General features: G+C 39.0%; 1 protein-coding gene across 3 annotated transcripts; it reads left to right on the top strand.

Moving 5' to 3' along the window:
• Positions 1–561: 561 nt before the first annotated feature.
• traf7 (TNF receptor-associated factor 7) lies at positions 562–23,197 on the top strand. Of its 3 annotated transcripts, none has more exons than XM_057861277.1 (22): positions 562–724; positions 1,804–1,965; positions 2,134–2,209; positions 3,185–3,273; positions 3,408–3,524; positions 3,620–3,712; positions 5,592–5,625; positions 8,029–8,251; positions 8,351–8,485; positions 8,567–8,662; positions 8,795–8,916; positions 8,994–9,067; positions 9,157–9,205; positions 9,372–9,499; positions 12,992–13,074; positions 13,187–13,226; positions 13,324–13,440; positions 15,060–15,182; positions 18,685–18,804; positions 18,921–19,052; positions 19,119–19,238; positions 21,596–23,197. In XM_057861277.1, exons 3-22 carry the CDS (start codon positions 2,158–2,160, stop codon positions 21,608–21,610), a joined length of 1,962 nt encoding a protein of 653 aa, XP_057717260.1. In that variant the 5' UTR covers positions 562–724; positions 1,804–1,965; positions 2,134–2,157; the 3' UTR covers positions 21,611–23,197. The 3 variants fall into 3 exon arrangements, with proteins under 3 accessions (XP_057717260.1, XP_057717258.1, XP_057717259.1); XM_057861275.1 differs by having other exon boundaries at positions 3,182–3,273; positions 21,596–23,195; XM_057861276.1 differs by lacking the exon at positions 562–724 and adding an exon at positions 798–940 and having other exon boundaries at positions 3,182–3,273; positions 21,596–23,195.
• The last annotated feature ends 1,208 nt before the right edge of the window (positions 23,198–24,405 follow it).

Below are 24,405 nucleotides of genomic sequence, written 5' to 3'. Positions count from 1 at the left end.
GCATTGAAGTAGTCATTTCTGCAAAAGGATTCCCGACCAAGTATTGAGTGCATAGCTGATATAATTAATTGAAGGTTGACTTTTTTTTGTATTAAAAAAAACACTTTTTTATATTGGTCGGATGAAATATGCACATTTTTTGAGATAGGGGTTTTTGTTTTTTCTTGTCTTTTTTTTTTTTTTTTTGCCAAAATATTCAATATTAAATAATATTGATATATAATATTGAACTTCTAAACTACTAAATAATATTAATAATAATATTGAACTACTTCAGTTGTGTGTAATGAATCTAAAATATATGAAAGTGTCATGTTTATCAGTACATTACAGAAAATAATGAAATTCACAATATGTTAATTTTTTGAGAAGGACTAGTAAAATGTTAAGGTGCTACATGGGTGTTTTATTATATTCATTTGTATTCAGTCCATACTGGTGGTTTCCCGTAAAACGTGTCAGTATTGCCGCCTCATCGGTTTTACTGACAGGTCCGAGTCCAATGGGGTTTTCGCAAAGTCGACATGGGTCGTGTAGTCCAAAAACAGAGAAAATGACATTTTGCTCCAACTAAGAGTAGAGCGTTCAACTACATATCCCATAATGCTTCGCTGCTTGTGGATGTGCGCGTGTGACTGAGCTCAGCGAGGGGCGAGAGGTGGAAAAAGAAGGAATTTACGATTTCGCCTGCAAACTTGGAGCGACGCAGTTTGCTATAACAATGGTATGTTCATGTTAGGTCCGACATCATTTCAAAATTGGTTCTAGAGAGCTACGGACTGGTGTCAACTATCTACTGCACGTGAAGAGATTGATTATAGTTGTGATTGCTCGTAGAAAACATTAGCTAACTTAAGCTAGCCAATAAGCCTGTCAGCTAGCCTTCGCGACATCATTTCGCAGTTCCAAATCGTTGCCTGCCAGGATGACAGCTGATAAGGTGGTAGAGCGTATGCTGTAAGAATTCATCTGATTTAGCATGGTAAAACTTGTGGAAAATTACTGACAATTGGTAAGGTCTTAGTGTTCAACTTTGCTCTGTTATGCGTGTCTGCCCACCTTTTTGGTTCCCTTTTTTGGTTTGAGTTCCCTTTTACGGCAATTTCCTGGTTGCGCAAACAACCCGTGACGCGTGTGCGGAGCGATTATTGCCATGCCTTGGTCAGATTTTGCTGACAGATTCTGCAGAAACCTTTGTCATTTTAGCTGACAGTTTGCATACCTTCAGCCAAGCCTAGTCTAGTTGTTGCTCAGCTCGCTGGATTTTGGATTTCGCTTGCTTCTTTCTCTTTTTGTCTATGCCCTGCAGCCTGTCTCTGTTACAATAGGGCATTAGAATCTGGTTCATTTCTTTCTCTAATCGGCTGTCATTGACGGTTCAACAAGCCCAATCCCAGTTCAAATAACTAAGTCGTGATAAACTCATTTTCATTCACAGCAGAAGTTGAAAGAGCCACATTTTTGGACGTCATATCTTCGTCATTGGCACCGAAAGAGTTTAAAATACTACACATGTTGAGCCTTAAAACCTCCTTTGCCATAAAAAACAATGAGCCCAAATAACCATCCCTGTAATACTTTTGCTTATTGGTTGAAACAGAATTTATGATTTGGAATTTAAAACCTATAAATCGGTTAAGTATAACTGCAAAATACATTCAAATTCAATCCTAAAGCTTTTACAAAGATAATGCTGTACTATATATATATTTAAATATGATGAGCAAAAAATGATACACAGTTTGCTATTTTGGTAAAGTTGGCAAACATTTGTACTTCATTTTCTCTCTTGTGACTTCCCAGGCCTAGACAACCCACCGGCTGCTGCCGTGTCCTTTCCACACTTGTGTGCTTCAAGTAATAAACAGGACGCAGACGTGCCACTACAATAGATAATCCAGTAAAACAGAAACAGCCACCATACAATTCAGCTCCTTCACTCAGACAGCTGAATCTGTTTTTGGGGTAAGAAACTACAAGTTCAGTGAGGAAGTATTCAATAATAATACATTTACAAATGTAATAATGCAGTTTTGATTGTTGACATTTTCAAATAGATGTGTGTAGTGCTAAATTACATTAATGCAAAATAGACTAATGGTACAAATATTTTTGAAACATGAAACCACTCAGGAAATTGACTGGCTGCAGTTTAGTATGGAGGCTTCATTCGGGCCAACCTTCGCAGCTGTGGCTGCTGGAGCTAAAGGTGAGATTATTTATAAATTTTAATTTATTTGACTGACCTAATTCATGGTAATTATTAGAGGCATGTGAAATTTCCGATTCTTAGATTATTCGCGATTCGGCCGTGGAAGATTGGAGAACGATTCACAAACATCCAAATTCTGATTATTGAATTATAACAGGGAAACCGGAAATAAAACACAGTCAGCGCGGTCTTCAGGACGCAATGCGGAACGGACCGAGAGTAAATATCATGTTCAACACATGCCGCTAGATAAAAAAAACCCAAAAACTAATACCTGACTGCGGCCATCAGCCGCTACAATTAGCGGCCAGTTGCTAGTTGCTACAAACGTACGGCAATATACGGCTATGGTAGCTATCACATATTTCTAGAACTAGATATGAAATGACAGACGACGGCCGTGTTAGATCATATACATAGAACTAGATGCGAAATGACAGACTTTCCCCAGCCTATTAAACAGGCGCCATCTTAAAGCAGTAGACTTCTCTGGAAGGCTGTGTTGTAGGCAACCTAATTACTTTTTATCTTTTAAAAAAAAAAAAAGGCAAAATCTTGACTTGAATCTATCTTTAAATGATGAAGCAGTTTTAAAACTTTCACGTCGAAAGTAGACAGAAGGGAAATTATGGAATAAGGAGAGCAATTTTAACAACTTTAACGGTTGATTCACAGCATTAAATTAATTGAATGTAGTTTAAAGCTGTCGATACAGAATGGGGACTTGAGTATTTTATTTACTGTTTTTAACGGTTAACTTGATAGTGAAATAGTAGTTTGTTTAGCCTGAGAGGATTTTTGAACAATTTTGGAACTAGTTTACAAAAAATTAAAAGTGGGGTGGGGGGGTTTGTGGTGCATCAATAATCGATTTATAATCAAATCGGAGCCTCTGAATCGTAATCGTAATTGAATCGTTAGGTGCCCAAAGATTCCCACCTCTAGTAATTGTTATTTCTGTGTTTTCAGCAGAAACATCCAGCACTTACAAACAACATAGGAGAACCCCCTCATCCTCTAGCACCTTGACCTACTCCCCTCGGGACGACGACGATGGAATGGTGCTCATTCAGTCATCTTCTCTTATTTATATATTATTTTTGTAATAATGCCCATTTTAAAGGTTTTTAAGGTCAAACCAAAGGAAATCTGAATCCTCAACATCTGACCGTTTCCAATTGCCCATTTGCTTTAGCCACCTATTGGAACTCCACGAAGGTCAGATTCAGCCATCTCAGTGCGATCTCTCCATTCGGAGTCCAACATGTCCCTTCGTTCCACTTTCTCGCTGCACGAAGAGGAGGACGACATGGTGGGTCCAACACACAGGCCTTTCGTACATATGTAGATGTAAATACAGTTTTTAAACATATTATAATACAACTGAAACTTCGTGTGTTTGTTCAGGAGCCCCAGGTATTTGCAGAACAGCCGTCAGTAAAACTGTGCTGCCAGTTGTGCTGCAATGTTTTCAAGGACCCGGTTATCACCACTTGTGGAGTAAGCATTCATTTCTTTACCTTTTTAACTATTTGTCTATCTGTACCATTTGATATTTAAATAGAATGATGTTGCACACAAAGGTTTACTTGATTAAAAAAAATGACCAAGTTATCATCATCAACACGCCTTGTCATGCCAACCAAATGGCGTACCGCACGCAGGCTATTTTTAGACCGTGACGTCGCATCGTAAAGCGGAAGTAAAGCCAAAGTGGGACATTATATACCCGCCCTCGCATAGACCCAACGTAATTAGTGCTACTTTTCTCCGTTAATCTTTCAAAAACGAACATGCCGGTCACGCATTGCTTTTTTGGAACTTGTAGAAACGACTCTAGACATTACGACACATGAAGGATGTTTTCTTCATACGTTTCCGGAAACCAAAAACTCGGGAGGTAAAAAATGTGAAGACCGAATCAACTTGCGTGGACTTTAACACCAGCTCCGCGAATCCATTCACGTTTCATATGCAGTAAACATTATGTTGGGTTGGCATGGTCTTTCATAGGACAAAGAGGTAAGCCATTTTTATATTTTATTTTTTTAGCGTAACGTTGTGCCGCACTGCCTCTGTCTGACAATGAATGACCTGAAAAGAATTACAATGGTAGCTGACTGCCACTGTTACCGTTTCTGTTATATATATAAAAAAAACAACTTTAGTAAGGGGGAAGTGTAAATAAATTATAGGATTAAGATGTGTTATCAATGAAAAAATTAGAAGTGTTCGTTGGCTGTCACTGAGTAGCATTTGCGATCGCTACAAAAAGCTAACTAAATTACCCACAAGAACGGTAAGAGACGTAGGACAACTAGAGGATGTATAAGAAAGACAGGGCTGATGGTAAAGGATAGCTTGTTGAAACAGGAGAATGTCATTGTCAGTCGCGTCGATAAAAAAGCTAAAGCTATGCTTTGGTCGGCTCGTTTTTTTTCGTCTTTTTCAGCCTTCGACACTAAAGCCATCTCTTTAACTGAACATTTTTATGTTCTTCCACATCTTTGCCAGTCAATTTGGCACCAGGCACATCATTTTCAGAGAGAATTGGTTAGGTTTAGCTCTGTGAACATCTCCTTCGTACACGATTTCCATTCATTTCCTATTAGGGACAAACGGTGGCTTGTCCCTACTTAGCAACAGTAGCTAATGTCATGAATATTAATGAGCGGAAGTGACGTGTTGTTTGCGGTACGACATTGTAACAGTCCTGCTGTAGTGTTTACAGTCAGTCTGAAATCACAGAAGAAAAAACAGGTCACTACAAATACAAAGAACAAAAAATATCGATTTCACCTTGATTTCTTAGCTTCAGCAGATGGAGTCAACTTAAAATTTCCATTGTAACTCGGGGCGAACAGCTCTCAACTCCATCCCGAAAGCAGATCAGATTCATTGTAGCACACTGTGGATGTCCGCTCATTTTAATCTGACAAAACCACTCATGGCTATCCTTAATAACTTCTGTAATGGCACCAACCATTCGATGGAGCCTTGTAAGTAAATAAAATCCTGAGTTCTCAATGAAGACTGCTAACTCTGTTGGCGCTAGCATAGCATCCTTGTTGTAGCATACTTGTAGCATCCATCATTAAAAATATCGATGTCACCATGAGGCTAACGACCACTAAGCAAAATTAATGGTATATCCGCTAACTGTAAAAAAGAAACATGACATTCGTTAGCCCGTAAAAATCCATAAATAAGCCGCTTCATTATTAAAGTAGCATTTTATAACCCTAAAATTATCATATGTAGTAAACTCAAGCATATGCTATTTTTGTGTGGGGTTTTTTGTATTTTTTTGTATGTAACATTTTTAGCACACCTCGTTTTCAATAAAATAATACTCACAAATTGTGCTTACTTCTTCCAGCACACTTTCTGCAGACGATGTGCCTTGACCTCAGGTGAGCTTGAATAGAGTGTTAGTAAGATAGCAATTTTTTTTATACTGTACATGCAGCTGGAAGCAAAAGTATGTCGCCCTTTTGGGATAACCAGGATTTCTGCATAAATTGGTGGTGATACAGTGGTACCTTGAGATGCAAAAGCTTCTGTACACGAAAAAATCATTTTACGAAAAGTTTTCCTTAGCTTTCTCGCGTCATATTTAAAAAAAGAATATGCAGCTTACTAAAGATGATACATACTTTAAAGGATATGAAATTCCCACTCACAGAAAATTCTAAAAGGTCACGCCATAAACGCGCTTGTACGGTGCTTGCTAAGCCATTGGTGCTAAGTCTAAAACAGTGAGCTAAACTTTGAAAGGATGATGTCAGAAGTCCTTGTGTTTTGCTGCCTTTATTGAACTTTGACCGACTTAAACACTTTTCAGAGTGAAACTAAAAATGAAATAAATCAGTGTCGTCCTCAATGACAGACATATTCAGAGCACAGTAAATTAGCGAGTATAATTGGCTGCTAATACAGCAATAACAACTATACAAACGGTTAGCACGCATCATCTAATGTCTGCACATCGTCCAAAACAACTACATAACTCTCTTTAAGTGTCCAATTACATCTGAAAACACACAACAAACAATAGAACACATTGTACATATGGCGAAAAACACAGACAAGACTGAAAAAGCAATTTATGCTCTTGCAACCAGCTTTAAAATAAACTGCTGTATTTTAAGCCAAAACCACTGTTGTGTTTGGTAGAACAATACGTCTACATGCTGCCACAGCAGATTCATGCCGCATTAAGCCCCCAAACTATTTTTAATTTGTCCCTTTTACCCTGTAAACCCCCGTTTACACAGGTCGCGCAACCGTTTTTGTTTCAACCCAGCCATAAAAAGAAGGTAAATAATTATATTTATTATTCAAATTTTCTGTAATTTTTAGCTTAGGATAATTAATCGATGTCCAATATTTCGTTTAAAAAAAAAAAAAAAAAACGAAATTAAAAAATTATTCACTCGCATATGTTAAACTTTTAAACAGATTACATCATAATGAAAAAAATGGTGTCTGTAAAAAAGTCACGGATATCTAACTTATAAGTATCGCTTAATTGTATTTTTTTTTTTTGTTACTGTTGCATTTTCCCCGATATGTTAGATGATAAATAATCAATCCAAACAAAGAAAAATTGGGGGGGTGGGGGGGGGGGGGAAACGTTTAAAAGGGTAAATATATAAAAAAGAAAATTTCGACCACTCCTTGATGTCTGTGATTTCTGCATCGCGACCCTTGTTATATTACCATGTTTCACTCATGAAATCCCCCAAAAATACGGCCTCTTGACACTCGGTGACACATGCTACATGGAGTTTTTGGATTGAAAAGAGGTAAGTAGGTTATAATATCTCGTTAAAATCGTGGCGTCTTTGATTCTGCTCTTGCGTGCTCTCACCTCCAGTTAGGGTTTTGCTGTTTACAGTTTTTTTTTTTTTTTTTTCAAAATGCCCTCCTGTTCAAAAAGGTTCTACCCCCAGAAAATTGAGATTTTAAGCTTTCCAATGATGTATCACACATGCATATAGGACAATTTTGAAATTTGGCCGAATAGGCGGTCTCAGAGCGGAACTTCAAGTCACCTGAGTGTTTTCCACCATATACAGTTGTTGCCTCTGTAGATGTACTACAAGCATCAGAAGGCACATGTAGGCTCACATTCATTCGGCTAAGTATCTTCTTCACGTGCGTAAATGCGTTCCTCATTTGCGAAAGTCTAAAGCACTATGTACTTTTAAGTTGCTTGCACCAAAATAACAGTAATGATTCTAATTTATTTTGCTCTTATTTCAATCTGGTTGGGTTCCATTATCATAAAATTTAATGTGGTATTTTAGTAGTGCTTGGAATGATTTCGGCACTTTACATGTAATGCATGGTTCATTATACGAAGAAATCATGAAATGAAAGCCACTGTGGAACAAATTAATTTTGTATCTTGAGGTACCATTGTGTGTATATGACATGCAGTATATGAATGATGATAGAATCTTTATCTGATACAACAATAGATAAACCCTTTCTGCTTGCCACACAAACAATTATGACGCATGCTTTTATTGGAACAGCAATGTGCTGTGTGATAAACTTCCAATCGTGAGGCTCTTCATCCTTTTTTGTTTGTCACTAGACGTCCAATCCATGTGAACTGGAAGGGAGAATGAACTTCTGTTCATTCGCTGTCAGCCCTCCCACCTCATTTGGATTGGATGTCTATCACCGTCAATGGTAGCCAATGAGTTGATGTACAATTTCACATTATTCCAAAACGTTCATGTATAGTACTTATTCTTGCAATTGTACATTTCAGTTCAAATCTTAATGTTTTGGACCCCTAACAGACAAGTGTCCAGTGGATGCAGCGAAGCTGACAGTTGTAGTGAACAACATTGCGGTTGCTGAGCAGATTGGAGAGCTTTTCATACACTGTAAATACGGCTGCAGGGCCACTGTCACTGGTGCAGGTGCTGGCGGGGCCTCCAACGCCACTGCGGCGGGGAAGCCCGGGGCACATGAGGTGGACCCAGTGGGTTGCCCGTTCACTATCAAACTATCTGCACGCAAGTACGAAATACATGAAACTGAAGTAGTACAACATGCAATTTTGAAGAGGCTCTGTTTTCAGTTCTCCACCTTTCTGTCACGCATAATTTAACTGTGCAGAGAACACGAAACCAGTTGTGACTACAGGCCTGTCCGGTGCCCTAACAACCCCTCCTGCCCCCCGCTGCTCACAATGAACCTGGAGGCGCACCTCAAAGAATGCGAACACATCAAATGTCCTCACTCAAAATATGGGTCAGTTCTGCACAAAATATCTTATTCTGACTGTATTTGGGGACTCTTCATTGTATCTAACTTACTACGTGTTATCAACAGGTGTACTTTTATTGGTAACCAGGATACATATGAAACACACCTGGAAATGTGTAAATTTGAAGGGCTGAAGGAGTTTCTGCAGCAGACTGATGACAGGTTAACACCCGCAAAGCAGCAGCTTGATACATCTATCAAAAAGTCATATTTTATACATTAACTGTACTTTAAGTGGTTAAGCTGGCAATTCCATCGCTTCTCACTGGATGTCTTACTTTTTGACCTCATCAGATTCCATGAAATGCAGCTGACTTTAGCTCAGAAGGACCAAGACATTGCTTTCCTCCGCTCAATGTTGGGCAAACTCTCTGAGAAATTAGATCAGCTAGAAAAAAACCTGGAGCTCAAATTCGGTAAGAAGAGTTTTTTTTTAAATTGTTGGTCTTTTTTTGGCTTTTGTGTTGTAATTCAGAAACCCTGGCTGTTACAGACATGCTAGATGAGAATCAGAGTAAACTGGGTGAGGACCTTATGGAATTTCGCAGGGACGCCTCTATGCTCAATGTAAGTACAAATGATAAATTGTTAAGAGTACACCACAATTAGTGCTTAACATCACATCTGATTTAAATATCTACTATGTGTTTCTACAGGATGAACTGTCCCACATAAATGCTAGACTCAACATGGGCATCCTGGGCTGTAAGAATCTTTGTTTCTTTCGTTTTCTATTCACAACTTAAATAGTTTTCTGTTTCCTTGTATCATGTTCTTTAATCTTTGCCTACGTACCTTTAATTTTTTTAATTTAAAAAATTGTCACTCTAACTGCTTTAACATTTATCAATTCATTTTTGCTTTTTTGTAGCATACGATCCTCAGCAGATTTTCAAGTGTAAAGGGACATTCGTTGGTCATCAGGGACCTGTTTGGTGTCTGTGTGTCTACTCCACTGGAGACCTGCTCTTTTCTGGCTCATCAGACAAGACTATCAAGGTAACATACATGCACACAAACAGTTAGCCACTTTTTCCATGGCTGTGCAGTTTATGTCATTGGCCAACAGTAAATATTTAATATAAGGCCTCACCCCAGAAATAATGAACAGAAAATTCAGAGTTTTTAAAATTTGAAAGTAGGCATGTGTCGATAACCGGTTTCAAGGTATACCGTAGTTTGAAAACGTCACGGTTTCAAAACCGCAAAAACTTTACGTCATACCGTCCCAAAGGTATTAGCTATTTTTTATGTACCATAAATGCAGGGAGAAATCCTTGCAGCTGCAAGGGTCAACCTTCCCCCACCAGTTGTTGCTCAGTGTCAGTGAGTCAGCTGTGCTACACGATGGCTGGAGGAGGTGAAACTCCTGAACCCCCTCCCCCATCGAAGAAAAACGAAATCGCTGGTATGGGAATACTTCGGCTACAGAAAAGTTATAGACGGCCGCGGCTTAGAGGAGGAGGGGCGACCGACATTTAAAACATGTTTGCGAAAGGTGGCTGCTGAGGAGGCAATACCTCCAATAGGATTTCGCATTTATACAAAATTAATGGTTAGTAAACACGATTCGATTCGATTACGATTCAGGGTGTTGCGATCCGATTATTAAACGATGATCGCGGTCTTGATGATGATTGCGATTATCACGATTATCGATGCATTGTACATTGCTACTTAATACAGTAGCCAAGCAAATTTATGTCCATTATTAATTTAAAATATCGTAATGATTCAACAGGAACGATGGAAACTTGCCCATAAAACAAAAAGCTGCCCTTAAGCTAATTTTTTATTTATTTTTTACAAGAAAGTGCAAAAACATTAACCATTTTCAATAGACCCTACTCACCTACGTCACAAAATGGGCGTGTCGCTGTTTCCGGCCGCCATATTGTACCTCTTTTTCAGACCTATTCCCATTGTTTTCTATTAGTCGAGCAAGTTATAGAGCAATTCATGGAAGCCCCGGTGTTATCTGACGCTGTAAACTCATTGGATCCGTTGCATAAAAGGCGTTACGTGGAAAAGCTTCAGTTTATCCATTCGCCAGATCCGTATTTGATGCCTAAATCGATGTTTTTCGACCCGCTGGCTTCGCCTGACATCTGATACCCACACAAAATCAGCCTATTCTCACGAAAGTTTGAAAAACTTTAAGAGCTTGGAGGCTTATAAATGCTACGTTGCTGGTTAGGTGAAACACGTCCTCGTACACGAAAATTCGGCAGGAATCTTGTGCTCGGAAGGTGAGTTACGAAATTTTCAATTGAAAATCTTTTGTTCTTGCTAACATCCACTGTCAAGTCTAATGTATTTCATGTCATTTGTCAATGGAGCTAGGGCTTTTAATGTTTATATGGTTTAGCGATAGCACTAACTACATACATACGTGTATGTTGTCGGCGATTAGCCTAGCAATGATCTTAATTGTGGTTGTCAGCCCGAAACCCTCTAAATATATATTAAATGCATCTTACCAGATATAAAATGACTACTACATAATCTGTGGTAGTCGTTTGGAGCCCAGTTGTCTCGTCGAATTGCAGCAGTCAATCGCGGCCTCCTCTTCGTGTCTCTCGGAATACGGTAAAAATTCAAGTCTCTCCGTCTATCTTCTCTGTTTTTGCAACCGACCGCCACACACGACTTCACCATTTTGAGTATTAATGTTGACGAGCAGTAAAACGTGCAATAATAGGAAGAATTTACGAAGCGCTAATGCATTTCTATGGCGAGTATGCGGACATCATGGCGCGGGGGCGTGGCTGTGACGTCACGTGAGTAGGGTCTATAGAGTACTTATTTCTCTCAACCATATGAATTCCACATTTTCTGGAAACGAAGTGTCTTTAGAAATAGGACTTCTTTTAACCGATATACTTTCATGGAATTCTGTACTATTTCGCATGTTTGTAGTGTTACTGCTGTACTTAATCGTGGTTTTACACGTTCTGCATATGTAAAACACGTTAGCGAATTAGCTAATTAGCTTAGCGCTCGGCGCTAACTATTAACAGTTCAGAAAACAACAGCAAAAAAGGCTAAACAGTACAAGAGGGTTCGTGTACTCACCTCTTTTAGATGCACATGGGTCTTAGCGACACACTCAGGACATTTTTCAATTGAAATGCCTGCTGGACATCTAAATGACAAGGAGAAACGAACTATCTCTCTTCCCCTCTTGCTCTAAAAAAATAACTTGCACACAAAAGGGCGACCACCAGGTTGCGCTTCTGGTCCTGCCTCATACACAAATTTATTTTCCAGTCTTTTAAAAAGGAGTAAATCTCTCTCTCAGTAAGCAGCGGCATCCATCATAACGTGCGTGCGCCTGTTAACGGTGCCTCGCGGCAGACGTGTCTTGAATTTTGTTCTGCTACGAGCTGCTGCCGTAAATTTATGAGGGAAAAACATAGTTTTTCAACCTTTATGAATCGTAATCGAATCGTCACGTGTCGAATCGCGATGCATGTAATAATCGTTTTTTTTTTTTTTTTTTTTTTTTTTTAACTCCCCTAGTCTTTAGTGTGTCTAGCGGTGGTAAAACCATGGTGTTTTTTTTCTCTCTGGCGACTGTTTGTGTTAAAAGACAGTGTGTATATAATGTAAACATTATACGAGTCACACACATGTGCTTCTTATGGAAAATTATTATTTAAGTTCTGATGATAATAATGTTAACCTGTGGCTTTACGCATGTTCCAATTTGCTAATGTTTTGCAAAATCAAAAACATGTTCAATGGGGGAAAAAAGTCTTTTTTTAAATCAATTTTTAAGTAACACATTTTAGAGCTGTAATTGCAATACCTTGAAATCGTGATATTTTGGCTTAAGGTTATCATACCGTCAGAATCTCATACCGGCACATGCCAATTTGAAAGCTTTATGTGGTTCTGAAACATAATTTTAAAAAATAATAATATGCATACACGTTCTCTAATTTGTATAATCAATGATACATTAAGCTTGTAAAGCAAAAATAACTAAAGTGAGATGGAACATGATAAGGTTTTAAACAAACTGCTTTACTGCAATGAGGTCCAGAAATGCTTGTCAAATTTGATACATTTAATACAAGGTTAAATGGTACATACATACACACATACAGTTTTTACCAATTAACTAGTAACAAGTTGCTATGTTCCTAAAAACATCATGAGCCTTTGTTTTTCTAGAAAAGCTATTTAAAGAATCAAAATAATGGTTACAATTAAGAGTTTTGTGGCGTTTTGAAAGTTGACCAACAACTTATGTACTGTTCATGGCTTCATTAGTCATTGTCAATGTTTTTCATGACTGAAAATGTGAATATGCCCTTCACTGGTTCATTTGGGTTGCAACTCTTCTAGTACTCCTCAGTATCTTATATTAAAACTTGCAATGATGAATTTGAACCTTAAAGTCAATTATTAAATCATTTGTGAGACTTTTACTGCTGTGGTGAAGTAGCACACACCAGGTTTTGTTTTTGACCTGCATCCCCTCAGGTATGGGACACGTGCACTACCTACAAATGTCAAAAAACCCTGGAAGGACACGACGGCATCGTGCTGGCGCTCTGCATCCAGGGGTAATATAGTGTGAAGAAATACAAGCTGTGATTGCCAATGCCGGCGATACGGCGTAAATATAAAATCTGCTTTTTTTCACCAAAAATTGACAGTAAATATCTGTTTCCATAGAAACCGTCTCTACAGCGGCTCTGCAGACTGCACCATCATCGTAAGGCGCATTTGTCTCAATTGTTTGCGCTTATATAACATTAAGTTGTACATGTCCGCTGTCCTAAAAATGTGCTTGTGTTGTGTGCTCTTTGTAGGTGTGGGACATCCAGACTCTTCAAAAAGTCAACACCATTCGTGCCCATGACAACCCCGTTTGTACACTGGTTTCATCCCACAACATGTTATTCAGTGGCTCTCTCAAGGCAATTAAGGTACATCAATTGGTCCACCAGCATTTATATAATCTGTTGCGTTTTTAATTTTAATTTCATCCACTTAACTGACTTCTGCGATGTGTAAGTGTTGTTTTGCTCGAAAAAAATGCAAGCAATGCGAGAGAGGAGATAAAGGTATTGGGTGAGTCTGAAAGCTGCAATGACTATAAATACATGGATGTTGCAAAATCTGTTTCCATGGTTACAGGGAAGGAAGCAGAGGTGTGCATTGCCCCAATGCTTTATTTTCTTTTCCTTTTTTTTTACTTGCCTATAACTGTCCATAGTCGTTTTATTCTTTGCATTTTTCTCTACTTTTTCTCACATTTAGCTGCTTCTGTGTTTTTGTGGACAGCTTAGAAATTATTTTAAACTTTTTTCCGTTGACTTATTGCCTTTATCAACTGTACTGGTTCAGTAGACTGCATACATTATATTCAAAGAACTACACATAGGCCTGAGGCGATAAAAGAATTTTATGAATTAAAGTTTTGTATTGAGGATGATTGAAAAAAGTTTTTTTTTATGTTTTTTTTCCAAAATAGCTAGAAACCAATTACTGTAATTTTCGCTCTTTAAGGTGCACCTGACTATAAGCCGCCACCCACCAAATTTGACATGAAAACGACATTTGTTCATAAATAAGCCGCACTGAACTATAAGCCGCAGCGGTCCTCACTGTATTATGGGATATTTACGCCAAAACATATTAACCGGTAACACTTTATTTGACTGTGGCATCATACGACTGTCATAAGACCAAATGAACCACCATGAAGCAAAGCTTCATTGCTTCAAGAAGCTTCATTTGGCCATAACTGCTTCCTTGGGGTAGACAATCAACCTCTGCTGCCACCTGCTGTCAACAGTTGTCTTCCAACATGCCTCCTAGCATGCATTGCAGCACTACAGATGTAAATAAAAATCAAAATTCATGTTATGTGCTAATTATTTCTTCAGTTACTGTTCCATTTGTTTCATTAATTGCTGGTTATGGTGTTTGGTAACACTTTATTTGACAGTGGCGCCATAAGACTCATTAGACAATCATAATTATGACATGACACTGTCATGAGCATTAAAGAGTGCTTATAACAGATGTCATTTAGTGTTATTGGGCAAATTGGCTCACTTTTGAACGGATGTAAAAGATCCGACGTGGACATAAACGGAGTTAGATACATAATTTGCCAGATGACACCTAATGACATCTGTCATAAGCATTCATTAATGCCCATGATAGTGTCATGTCACAATTATGACTGTCTTATGATGCCGCTGTCAAATAAAGTGTAACCTATTAACCCAAATAAATCAACAAATAAGCCGCATTGGACTACAAGCCACAGGATTCAAAGTGAAGGAAAAAGTAGCGGCTTATAGTCCGAAAATTACGGTAGTGGATGGATTAGTCCACGAAAAGAGTTTGTTCCTTTGTGAAGTTGTTACTTTGTATTTGAGCGCTGACAGCACAGGTAGGGGGAGAGGTTTTGAGCAACTGGCAGCTTGTAACTAGAAAATAATAATTGGGGGCACTTATAAGTCGAAGTGCTACAGTAATGGATGTAATTTATAGTGATCTACGGTACCTAATGTTGTGTTACGTTTTTCTGTAGGTCTGGGATATTGTGGGGACTGAGTTGAAGCTGAAGAAAGAGTTAACCGGGCTGAATCACTGGGTCAGAGCACTGGTGGCGTCCCAGAACCACCTGTACAGCGGATCATATCAGACCATCAAGGTAAAGAGGGGATAAGATTACACCAAGACTGGACAAATATTGTTCTTTAAGTCAAAGCCAAGTCAATTTTATTACAGTATAGCCTTACACTGCTGGCCAAACGTATTGGCACCCCATGCAATTCTGTCAGATCATGCTCAATTTCTCCCAGAAAATGATTCCAATTGCCAATGCTTTGGTAGTAATATCTTTATTTTGCTTGCAATAAAAAAACACGAGAGAATGGAAAAAAAATTAAATCATGATCATTTTACATGAAACTCCGGACAAATGTAATGGCACACTCAGCCTAATACCTGGTAGCAGAACCTTTAGACCAGTGTTTTTCAACCTTTTCTGTGTCAAGGCACATTTTTACATTGGAAAAAATCTCGCGACACACCACAAACCAAAAATGGTCCAAAATTACTTTATGCACAGTATATTTAATTATACAATAATTTCTTAATATTTATACTTACCAGTGTGACACTTGAGTCTGTATGGATGAACACAAAGCCAATATCCTGGCAGGAATCTTCGTCAACAGCGCTTAGTCTTTGTGTTTTTATTTTTTTTATAGCAATTAGGCTTGAAAAGCTCAGAATTGTCAGACGGGGGACTTTAGAAATGTCTTTAATCGCATCAGGGGCAAGCATCTCTCTGACAATGGCTTTGCAGGCATGTAGTTTTGTCTCTTTTTGTATTCAGCAACAGTTTAGCAGGAGTTTAGCAACAAGGTAACTGGCTTTGAGGACTTTCTCATTTACCTTTGTAGTGTTTCTAAAAAAAGTTGCCTTTTTTCTTTCCGTGTTTTCATGGAGGCGAACCAAATAGTCAATCGACTTGTATTGAAACGAGAGGAAATGCAACTGCTCGCGTCAAGTTTCAAGAACTGCTCGGATTTTTAGCCATCCTTGCTGTCCTCAACAATGACTTGGAATAAAACACAGGGGGAGGATTGACAGTCTCACATATGGATGAAATGGAAAGGACACTTCCGTGTATATTGACACTTGACGACTCTTTTCAAATGATATACAGTAGACGTGCTAGGGTCCACATTTTCGCGGACAGGAAGATGGCTGATGGCTAAAAATCTGAGATATTCGTGAACGCGACACGAGCAGTACCTTGCTCATTTGCACACGACCGCAAGCTTCTACCTACTCCTCCTTTCCTACTGCAACTTGTAACGCGTGGTAAGTAGGATGCGTGCATAAAAGTAACAAAAATGGGAGAAGCTTCCACTTATGCACATTTATTCACAAAATAATAATAAATCCATCTTGACCACTCGTCACTCGGGAGCTCAGCTGTTCGCACACACTCCAACATAAAAGTAAGAAACAACAGAAGACCATATTCATAACTGCAAACAACAGCTTGCGGTATCCATCAATAAGTTTCTTACAATGCTCTGCTGGAATTTTAGACCATTCTTCATTGGCCAACTGCTCCAGGTCTCTGAGATTTAAAGGATGCCTTCTCCAAACTGCAATTTTCAGATCTCTCCACAGGTGTTCTATGCGATTCAGGTCTGGACTCACTGCTGGCCACTTTAGAAGTTTCCAGTGCTTTCTCTCAAACCATGTTCTAGGTCTTTTTGAAGTGTGTTTCGGGTAATTGTCCTGCTGGGAGACCCAGCTTTCTCAAACTTGGCCCTACATTATGCTGCAAAATTTGTCGGTAGTCTTCAAACTTCATTATGCCATGCACACGGTCAAGCAGCCGGTGCCAGAGGAAGCAGAGCAGGCCAAAACATCAGGGAACCTCCGCCATGTCTGACTGTGCGGACAGAGTTCTTTTCTTTGAAGGCCTTGTTTATTTTCCTGTAAACTCTTATGTTGATGCATTTTCCCCAAAAACTACTTTTGTTTCATCTGACCAGAGAATATTCTTCCAAAACGTTTTTGGCTTTCTCAGTTAAGTTTTGGCAAAATCCAGCCTGGCTTTTGACGTTTTTTTTTTTTTTTTTTTTTATCCCGTTGAAATCTCTCGGCAATTTTTCTTTTCCATCCACATTTAGGGAGGTTAGCCACAGTGCCATGGGCTTTACACTTATTGATGACACTGAGCACGGTAGACAAAAGAATATTCAGGTCATTGGAGATAGACTTATAGCCTTGAGATTGCCTTGAGAAAGTAGGGAAGTAATAGGTGCTGTTAATTACACAAATTAGAGAAGCATCACATAATTTTTTTAAAGGGTGTCAATACTTTTGTCCAGCCCATTTTTGGAGTTTTGTGTACAATGATAATTATTCATTGCAAGCAAAATAAATGAAGATACTACTACCAAAGCATTTGTAATGGCGTACTGCAAGCAACACGTCACTTCCGTTCATTAATATTCATGGCATTAGCTACTGTTGCTAAGTAGGGACTAGCCACCCTTTGTCCCTAATAGGAAATGAATGGAAATCGTGTACCAAGGAGATGTTTACAGAGCTAAACCTACCAATTCTCTCCGAAAATGATGTGCCTGGTGCCAAATTGACTGGCAAAGATGTGGAAGAACATAAAAATGTTCAGTTAAAGAGATTGCTTTAGTGTCAAAGGGTGAAAAAGACGAAAAAAACGAGCTGACCTAAGCATAGCTTTAGCTTTTTTATCGACGTGACTGACAATGACATTCTCCTGTTTCAACAAGCTATCCTTTACCATCAGCCCCGTCTTTCTTATATATCCTCTGGTTGTCCTACGTCTTACCGTTCTTGGGGGTAATTTAGTTAGCTCTGTGTAGCTAAAGAAACGGTAACAGTGGCAGTCAGATACCATTGTAATTCTTTTCAGGTCATTCATTGTCAGACAGAAGCAGTACAGCACAACGTTACGCTAAAAAAATAAGTTAAAAATATAAAAATGGCTTACCTCTTTGTCCTCTGAAAGACCATGCCAACCCAACATAATGTTTACTGCATATGAAATGTGAATGGATTCACCGAGGTGGTGTTAAAAGTCCGCGCAAGTTGATTCGGTCTTCACATTTTTTCCTCCCGAGTTTTTGGTTTCCGGAAACGTATGAAGAAAACATCCTTCATGTGTCGTAATGTCTCGAGTCGTTTCTACAAGTTCCAAAAAAGCAATGCGTGATCAGCATGTTCTTTTTCGAAAAAGATTACCGGAGAAAAGTAGCACAAATTACGTCGTGTCTATGCGAGGGCGGGTCTATAATGTCCCACTTCGGCTTTACTTCCGCTTTGCGATGCGACGTCACGGTCTAAAAATGGCCTGCGTGCGGTACGCCATTGCAGTCATTTTCCGAGAGAAATTGAACATTATCTGACAGAATTGCAGGGGTGCCAATACTTTTGGGCAGCAGTGTAAATCATTAAATAGATCCCATATGGCTTCAGAGACAGTTAACATCCTGGCACAAGAACAGGAGTTGCAATGCAGACCTTCAAGCAGAACATCTGCCACCTCACATAACATTGTCTCCATATGACTGATGAAGGATCAAAACAAACGGGAGATTCGTGCTGCTCTTCTCCTGACCTCTTCTTTCTACACTTGGCAGATTTGGGACATCCGTTCCTTAGAATGCGTTCACGTGTTGCAGACAAGCGGGGGTAGTGTCTACTCTATCGCCGTCACCAATCATCACATTGTTTGTGGCACCTATGAAAATCTCATTCATGTAAGACCCTCCTCACACACAAAAACACTGAATCGTCTTTTCTTGTACTGCCAAAATCGCTGTGACGTGTGTTGTGATATTGCGTTTGAGAGTGAGATGTTATGTTTTTCGTCCAGGTTTGGGACATTGAGTCCAAAGAGCAAGTGCGCACACTGACCGGTCACGTGGGGACCGTTTATGCTCTTGCCGTCATCTCCACACCTGACCAGACCAAAGTGTTCAGTGCCTCCTATGACCGTTCTCTCAGGGTATGTAAAGATGATTATGTGTGGTGGTGAGACCCGGTGATTAACTTAGGGCTTGTCTGTTTTCAGGTGTGGAGCATGGACAACATGATCTGCACCCAGACCCTGCTCAGACATCAGGGCAGCGTCACAGCTCTGGCTGTGTCCCGAGGTCGCCTATTCTCTGGAGCGGTGGACAGCACAGTGAAGGTAGCGTAGCGCTTGAGTCAAGGACGATGGTGTTGTTCTCCTTTGTTAAAATAAGATTAGTAACAAGAGCGATTATTAATTAAACTAATTAAAAAATTCACACCCAAAACACCCATTTTTACTCCTTAAAGTGATAGTGACTATTTTTTTTTCATTAAAAAAATAATAATAAAAAAGCCTCATCCAAATCAGATCAACTTTTGTGACTCGTAGGCCACAATATATAACATTTGCTATTTTCTATAAGTACAAATAAATTGTAAGTGACCCGATATCAAAAGGAAGTGACTTGGAAATGCCTTAAAATCGGTAGCAAGTGACCCGATATCAACAAGAAGTAACCTGAAAATGCCCCCAGATCAACAGGAAGTAATCCCATATCAACGGGAATTGACCAGCAGGTGTTTTACTGAACAGCACAGCAAAGCCCCATGCATTTTTTTTTTTCACATAAATTCTTTTTAAATAAATAAATTTTAAAAAATTAAATGTTCATAAAAACAAGTAGTATATTTACTGAGAATCTTGCTATTAACTCAAGCCTGCCTTTGTCAGTTGTAGCTGTCCAGTCCATATCATCTGAGAGGACCGGCTGTGAATGCTCATCTTTCAGTGCCTTTGACAGTGCTAGGCGTTCAATTCATTTTGATTGGGAGAGAAAGGGCGTAGGTTTGCGTAGGGACGGTAGGGACAAAAGTCACATAACACTACCAACTTTGCAGGATGCTCAAATTGTCCCCACCATCTTTTAAGTAACCTGATTTGCATTATATAAAGAATTCAGTTATACAGGTAATTTAGATTGTCTTCCCATATGCTGTAATGGTAGAATAGACCCTACCATTATTAAGTGAATTGTTTCCATTATATTCAGACTCACATTTATCCCTTTTCACTTCCTGAATGTGCTGGTCCACCCCCCCCCGTCCCCCCCTCAAACGAACGTTTGGTTGGCTGATGAGTTGAAGAACCCCCCCCCATCACGCCACAAAGAGACACATACTCACACGGCACCAACAGACTCATGTCGACAACATGCCGCCTACTCCGGCCCCCTTCGGAGAGGAGGGATATTAGATTTTTTGGGGGAGGGGCAGCAGCAGCCACTCTAAGTCATGTAAAAAGTAGGGCTGTCAAACGATTAAAATTTTTAATCGAGTTAATTACAGCTTAAAAATTAATTAATCGCGATTAATCGCAATTAATCGCAATTCAAACCATCTATAACATATGCCATATTTTTCTGTAAATTATATATATATACTGTAAAATAAATTGTTGGAATGGAAAGATAAGACACAAGATGGATATATACATTCAACATACGGTACATAAGGACTGTAGTGGGCATTTCACTCTACTGTCATTTAAATCTGTCTATGCTGTCCTCACTCCGAAGCGTCTACTTTTTCCAAAGCTAGACAGCTAGTGAACGACGCCTTAATAATTAGAACTTTTTCCTTTTTCATCTGATTTATTAATAAAATGGCCTCAAACCATTGTCCTCTTTAGACCGTCGTAAAACTACAAAAAAAAAAGTACACAAGCATTGCATTAGCAACAACGTTAGCTTAGCATGCTATACAGGTTCACTAAACATAAACAAAAAGCGTCTCATACAAAAAATATAACATTTCGCTTACTAACATAATATGTACATTCTTTACAACAACCATACTTATGGACAAATCTTGTCCAAGGATCATATAAGCACAACATTATCAGCCCGAGACGTCGTGCAGCCATATTGAACTGGACTGAAAACAATAAACCATGTCGCAAAGCGACCACAAGAGTTCGCTGTTGGACAGCACAAAAAGCCTTGCTGTAAAACTTACCAAAAGGGAGAATACTTTCTGAGCGGGACATGTGCGTTAATTGCGTCAAATATTTTAACGTGATTAATTTAAAAAATTAATTAGCGCGCGTTAACGCGATAATTTTGACAGCCCTAGTAAAAAGATGTTAATATTGTGGAAGTGTGGGGAAACACCACTAATTTTGTTACTGAAAGTCCAACCTGCATCAGAGTTAGCATAACATTAAACTTGCTAACTTGCAAAACCACTGCGGTCAGGCTAGCCTCCACAAGGAACAACGAAGTCAAGCTCGCCGTCCCCTTATTTGGATCATTTTTTTGCATTATGTGCATTATGGTAATATCGGCCCTACCAATTTTGAGACCAAAACTACGCCCTAGTGGGAGAGGGCAAATGAACACTCCCTACCAAAAAGGACTGGACATCTAGGACTGGGAGGAGTAAATGAACCCTCACTGTCAAAATGGATTGGATGTCTAGCGCATTCTCTGGCAGCCAATCAAGGGTTAATTTAAACTTTCCTGTCTTTCTTACCAGGTGTGGACATGCTGAATAGATCCAACAATCCAGACATCTCCACGACAAACAATCCAAACGCCAACATTTCTTCTTGTTGTTCAACTTCACAGCTACGGTCCAATAAGTATTTGCTCAGAGAGTTTCAACATTTTGACCTTTTATGGTCATCAAACCCGAGTGATCAAACTCAAGGTCCTTACCGATCTCATCACATTGTGCATTATGGCAAACTGTCAAACGGTTGAATGACTGAATGCTTTGTGCCTGTAAAAGCAGGATTTTAGTGACCACACCGTTTCCTGCAGACTGTCCTCCTACATCGCAGCTCACTTATAGAAAGAACTCATCAGGGCTGGTTTCACAAACATGCTTTTTACGTAGTGTTCATGTAAATATAAAGGTTTCCTGTTTACAGTATTTTGTAAAATGAGATTATACTTCAGTGAGACTGGGGGGGGAAACCTGATCATTATTTCTCCTACACAACTCAGCTTTGTAAAACCAGCCTTTATATTAGTAACATTTAATAAGATGAACATTATATCACTCGGCGACTTGAGTCCATAACTTGTGCTGAATAGCAAATGCATATTTATATGTGTATTAAACATATGTTTTTATGAGTGCCATATAAGGGGTTTGAGGACAAAGCACTGATTGTTTCAACTACATTTAGTGTCACACGCGTTAACACAGAAGTGTGAGCTTTGTTTGTATGTGTGTTTTAACAGAAGGAGAGATGGGCGGGGGGCTCTTAAACTCCCAGAAGTGCCACTGGGCGAATGTGATGTGCAAGTGCCCATATTGGGTTATACATGTATATAAGCCTGTAGTCATAGCAACATGTTGACCCACATCACATTTATAAGTACTGTCGGGTGCACCCACCGAATATATACTTAAAATGTGAGAATTTCACAGATGTTCCAAAGTATTTTGTTGTCATGTTATTGCACATCTGGCCACTACTTAGAGATTTCTTGGATAATGTATGTTTAATCATGTAAACTTCATAAAACTGTTGTACACTTTGACCACCGAGTGAGTTCATGGAGCAATCAAATTGCAGTAGGTTGGTTGTCACAATTTTTACTCTTTCATTAATATCTTCCCATCAAGTGTTAAAATAGTCACTTATTACAGGAGAGCTTAATAGTTCAGTTAGATTTAACATCTTTATTTTCAACCCTTTTAAAACATTTTTTTAAGTATTGAACCTAATAAATAAGGAACATTAACAAGAATAAAGTTATCATTAAATCAGAACAGGTTTACAATGTTGCTTCAACAGAATATAATACATCCAATTTTCAGGTTATTGTGTTTAAAAAAAAAATCATTGTACTCAAGGCAGAAGACATTTAAAGGTTTTCAGCACCCATTTATACTGAGCCCAGAACTGTCTATTCACTGTCTGAAACATAGCGATAACACACTTCGCGTCTGCTCTCTCCAAATATGCAACTTTGGTGTGCCCATTGACTCTCCATTTACCATTTTTATTTTTGAAATTCTATTTATAACATGTACACAACTGAGAGGTGATGGAAAGCAATTTCACTGGTACAGTGACAATAAAAATCCTTTGAACTCTAGTGTCACAACACGTCCACGTTGTGACTGTGACTCGTGTTTAGCAACTGATAAGCTAAGTAATGTGCCTCAAAACTATTCATATCCTCATTCTTTATATTGATAACTTAGGTTATTAAGTTACTAACTATCAATTGCATAAAAGCTGAAAATAGTTTAAAATATCCCTTACCTTAAAGTGACACTTTACAGAACTTATTGTTTAAATAGCGATGCTGCACATTACCGCCCTCTGGTGGTCGAGTTATAGTGAGCATGACAACCAAGCACCTTGACAACCAGGCTCAGAGTGGCTAATCGGGAGGATAGGGGCAAAACTATCTTTGCTAATCACATGTCAGTATGTCAGCCAATTGAACGGACAACTGAGTCCATGCACATATCGACACTACTGCTCGTACCTGGTCTCGTCAGACTCCGATAACTGCTGCAGCTGTGGAGAGCTCTGTACCATCTGTGGATTAAATAGATAATAAATATCAGAGGAAACGGCTGACGCTACACAAGCACTTTATTATGCTTGTTGTTAACACTTGTATATATACTGTATATCTGATGTTAGTGGGTTGTTTTCCTTCTTGGCTGCCATACAGGCAGCCAAGAAGGTTGTTTTAGCATGGGGTTTTGACAGTTGCCGTCATATTTTCGGGATCAAAGCACCATTCCGCCCCGTTCCGACGTCAAATATCTTACAGGAACGGTGTTCTGAACCATTCCGGCCCACTTTCACCCCTGGTGAAATCCACTTGTCAGGCAAAACTTAATTTTTATCTTTTTTAGCCCGAAATGTGGCACTCTTGAGGTGGCTTGTGGCATTTATTGTCATTTATTGAGCTGCAATGCACAAATAAACTGAATGAACGTGTGGACTGAAGTTCACTATTTTTGGGCACAAAGACACTGAGTATTGGGGTGGAATCCACATTCTCAGGCAAAACATAAATTTGGCGTTTTAACCCAAAATATGGCCCTCTGTGGTGAATTGGCAGGGGCGAACCCCGCTGAAATGCACAGATAGACTGTATAAGTGATTTGGGAGACAGCCGTTTTGGTGAGTTCAATCATTTCATCTTTCAAATGTTTGTATTTGAAAGAATTCACATTTAATTCATCTTTACAAGTGTTAAGTTTCCCAACTCTTGTTTTTAATTGGCTTAAATTTGAATTATTATGTATGGTAAGCACATTCGTCAACTCCTATGCTAATAGGTGTATTTAATAAGTGAAATATATAT

The sequence above is a fragment of the Corythoichthys intestinalis genome, chromosome 16 (assembly GCF_030265065.1).
Source record: "Corythoichthys intestinalis isolate RoL2023-P3 chromosome 16, ASM3026506v1, whole genome shotgun sequence".
NCBI classification, from domain to species: domain Eukaryota; kingdom Metazoa; phylum Chordata; class Actinopteri; order Syngnathiformes; family Syngnathidae; genus Corythoichthys; species Corythoichthys intestinalis.
The sequence above is the reverse complement of the archived record's forward strand: the minus strand, read 5'-3'. Positions and strand labels throughout refer to the sequence as shown.

What these genes read in the sequence shown, in the direction of transcription:
- traf7 (XM_057861275.1), top strand. Translation starts at nt 2,158, where the DNA reads ATGGAGGCTTCATTCGGGCCAACCTTCGCAGCTGTGGCTGCTGGAGCT. An exon ending in TGTGGCTGCTGGAGCTAAAG is followed by an intron (nt 2,210 to 3,181) that starts GTGAGATTATTT and finishes CTGTGTTTTCAG; the next exon opens with CAGAAACATCCAGCACTTAC. An exon ending in ATCAAACTATCTGCACGCAA is followed by an intron (nt 8,252 to 8,350) that starts GTACGAAATACA and finishes TTAACTGTGCAG; the next exon opens with AGAACACGAAACCAGTTGTG.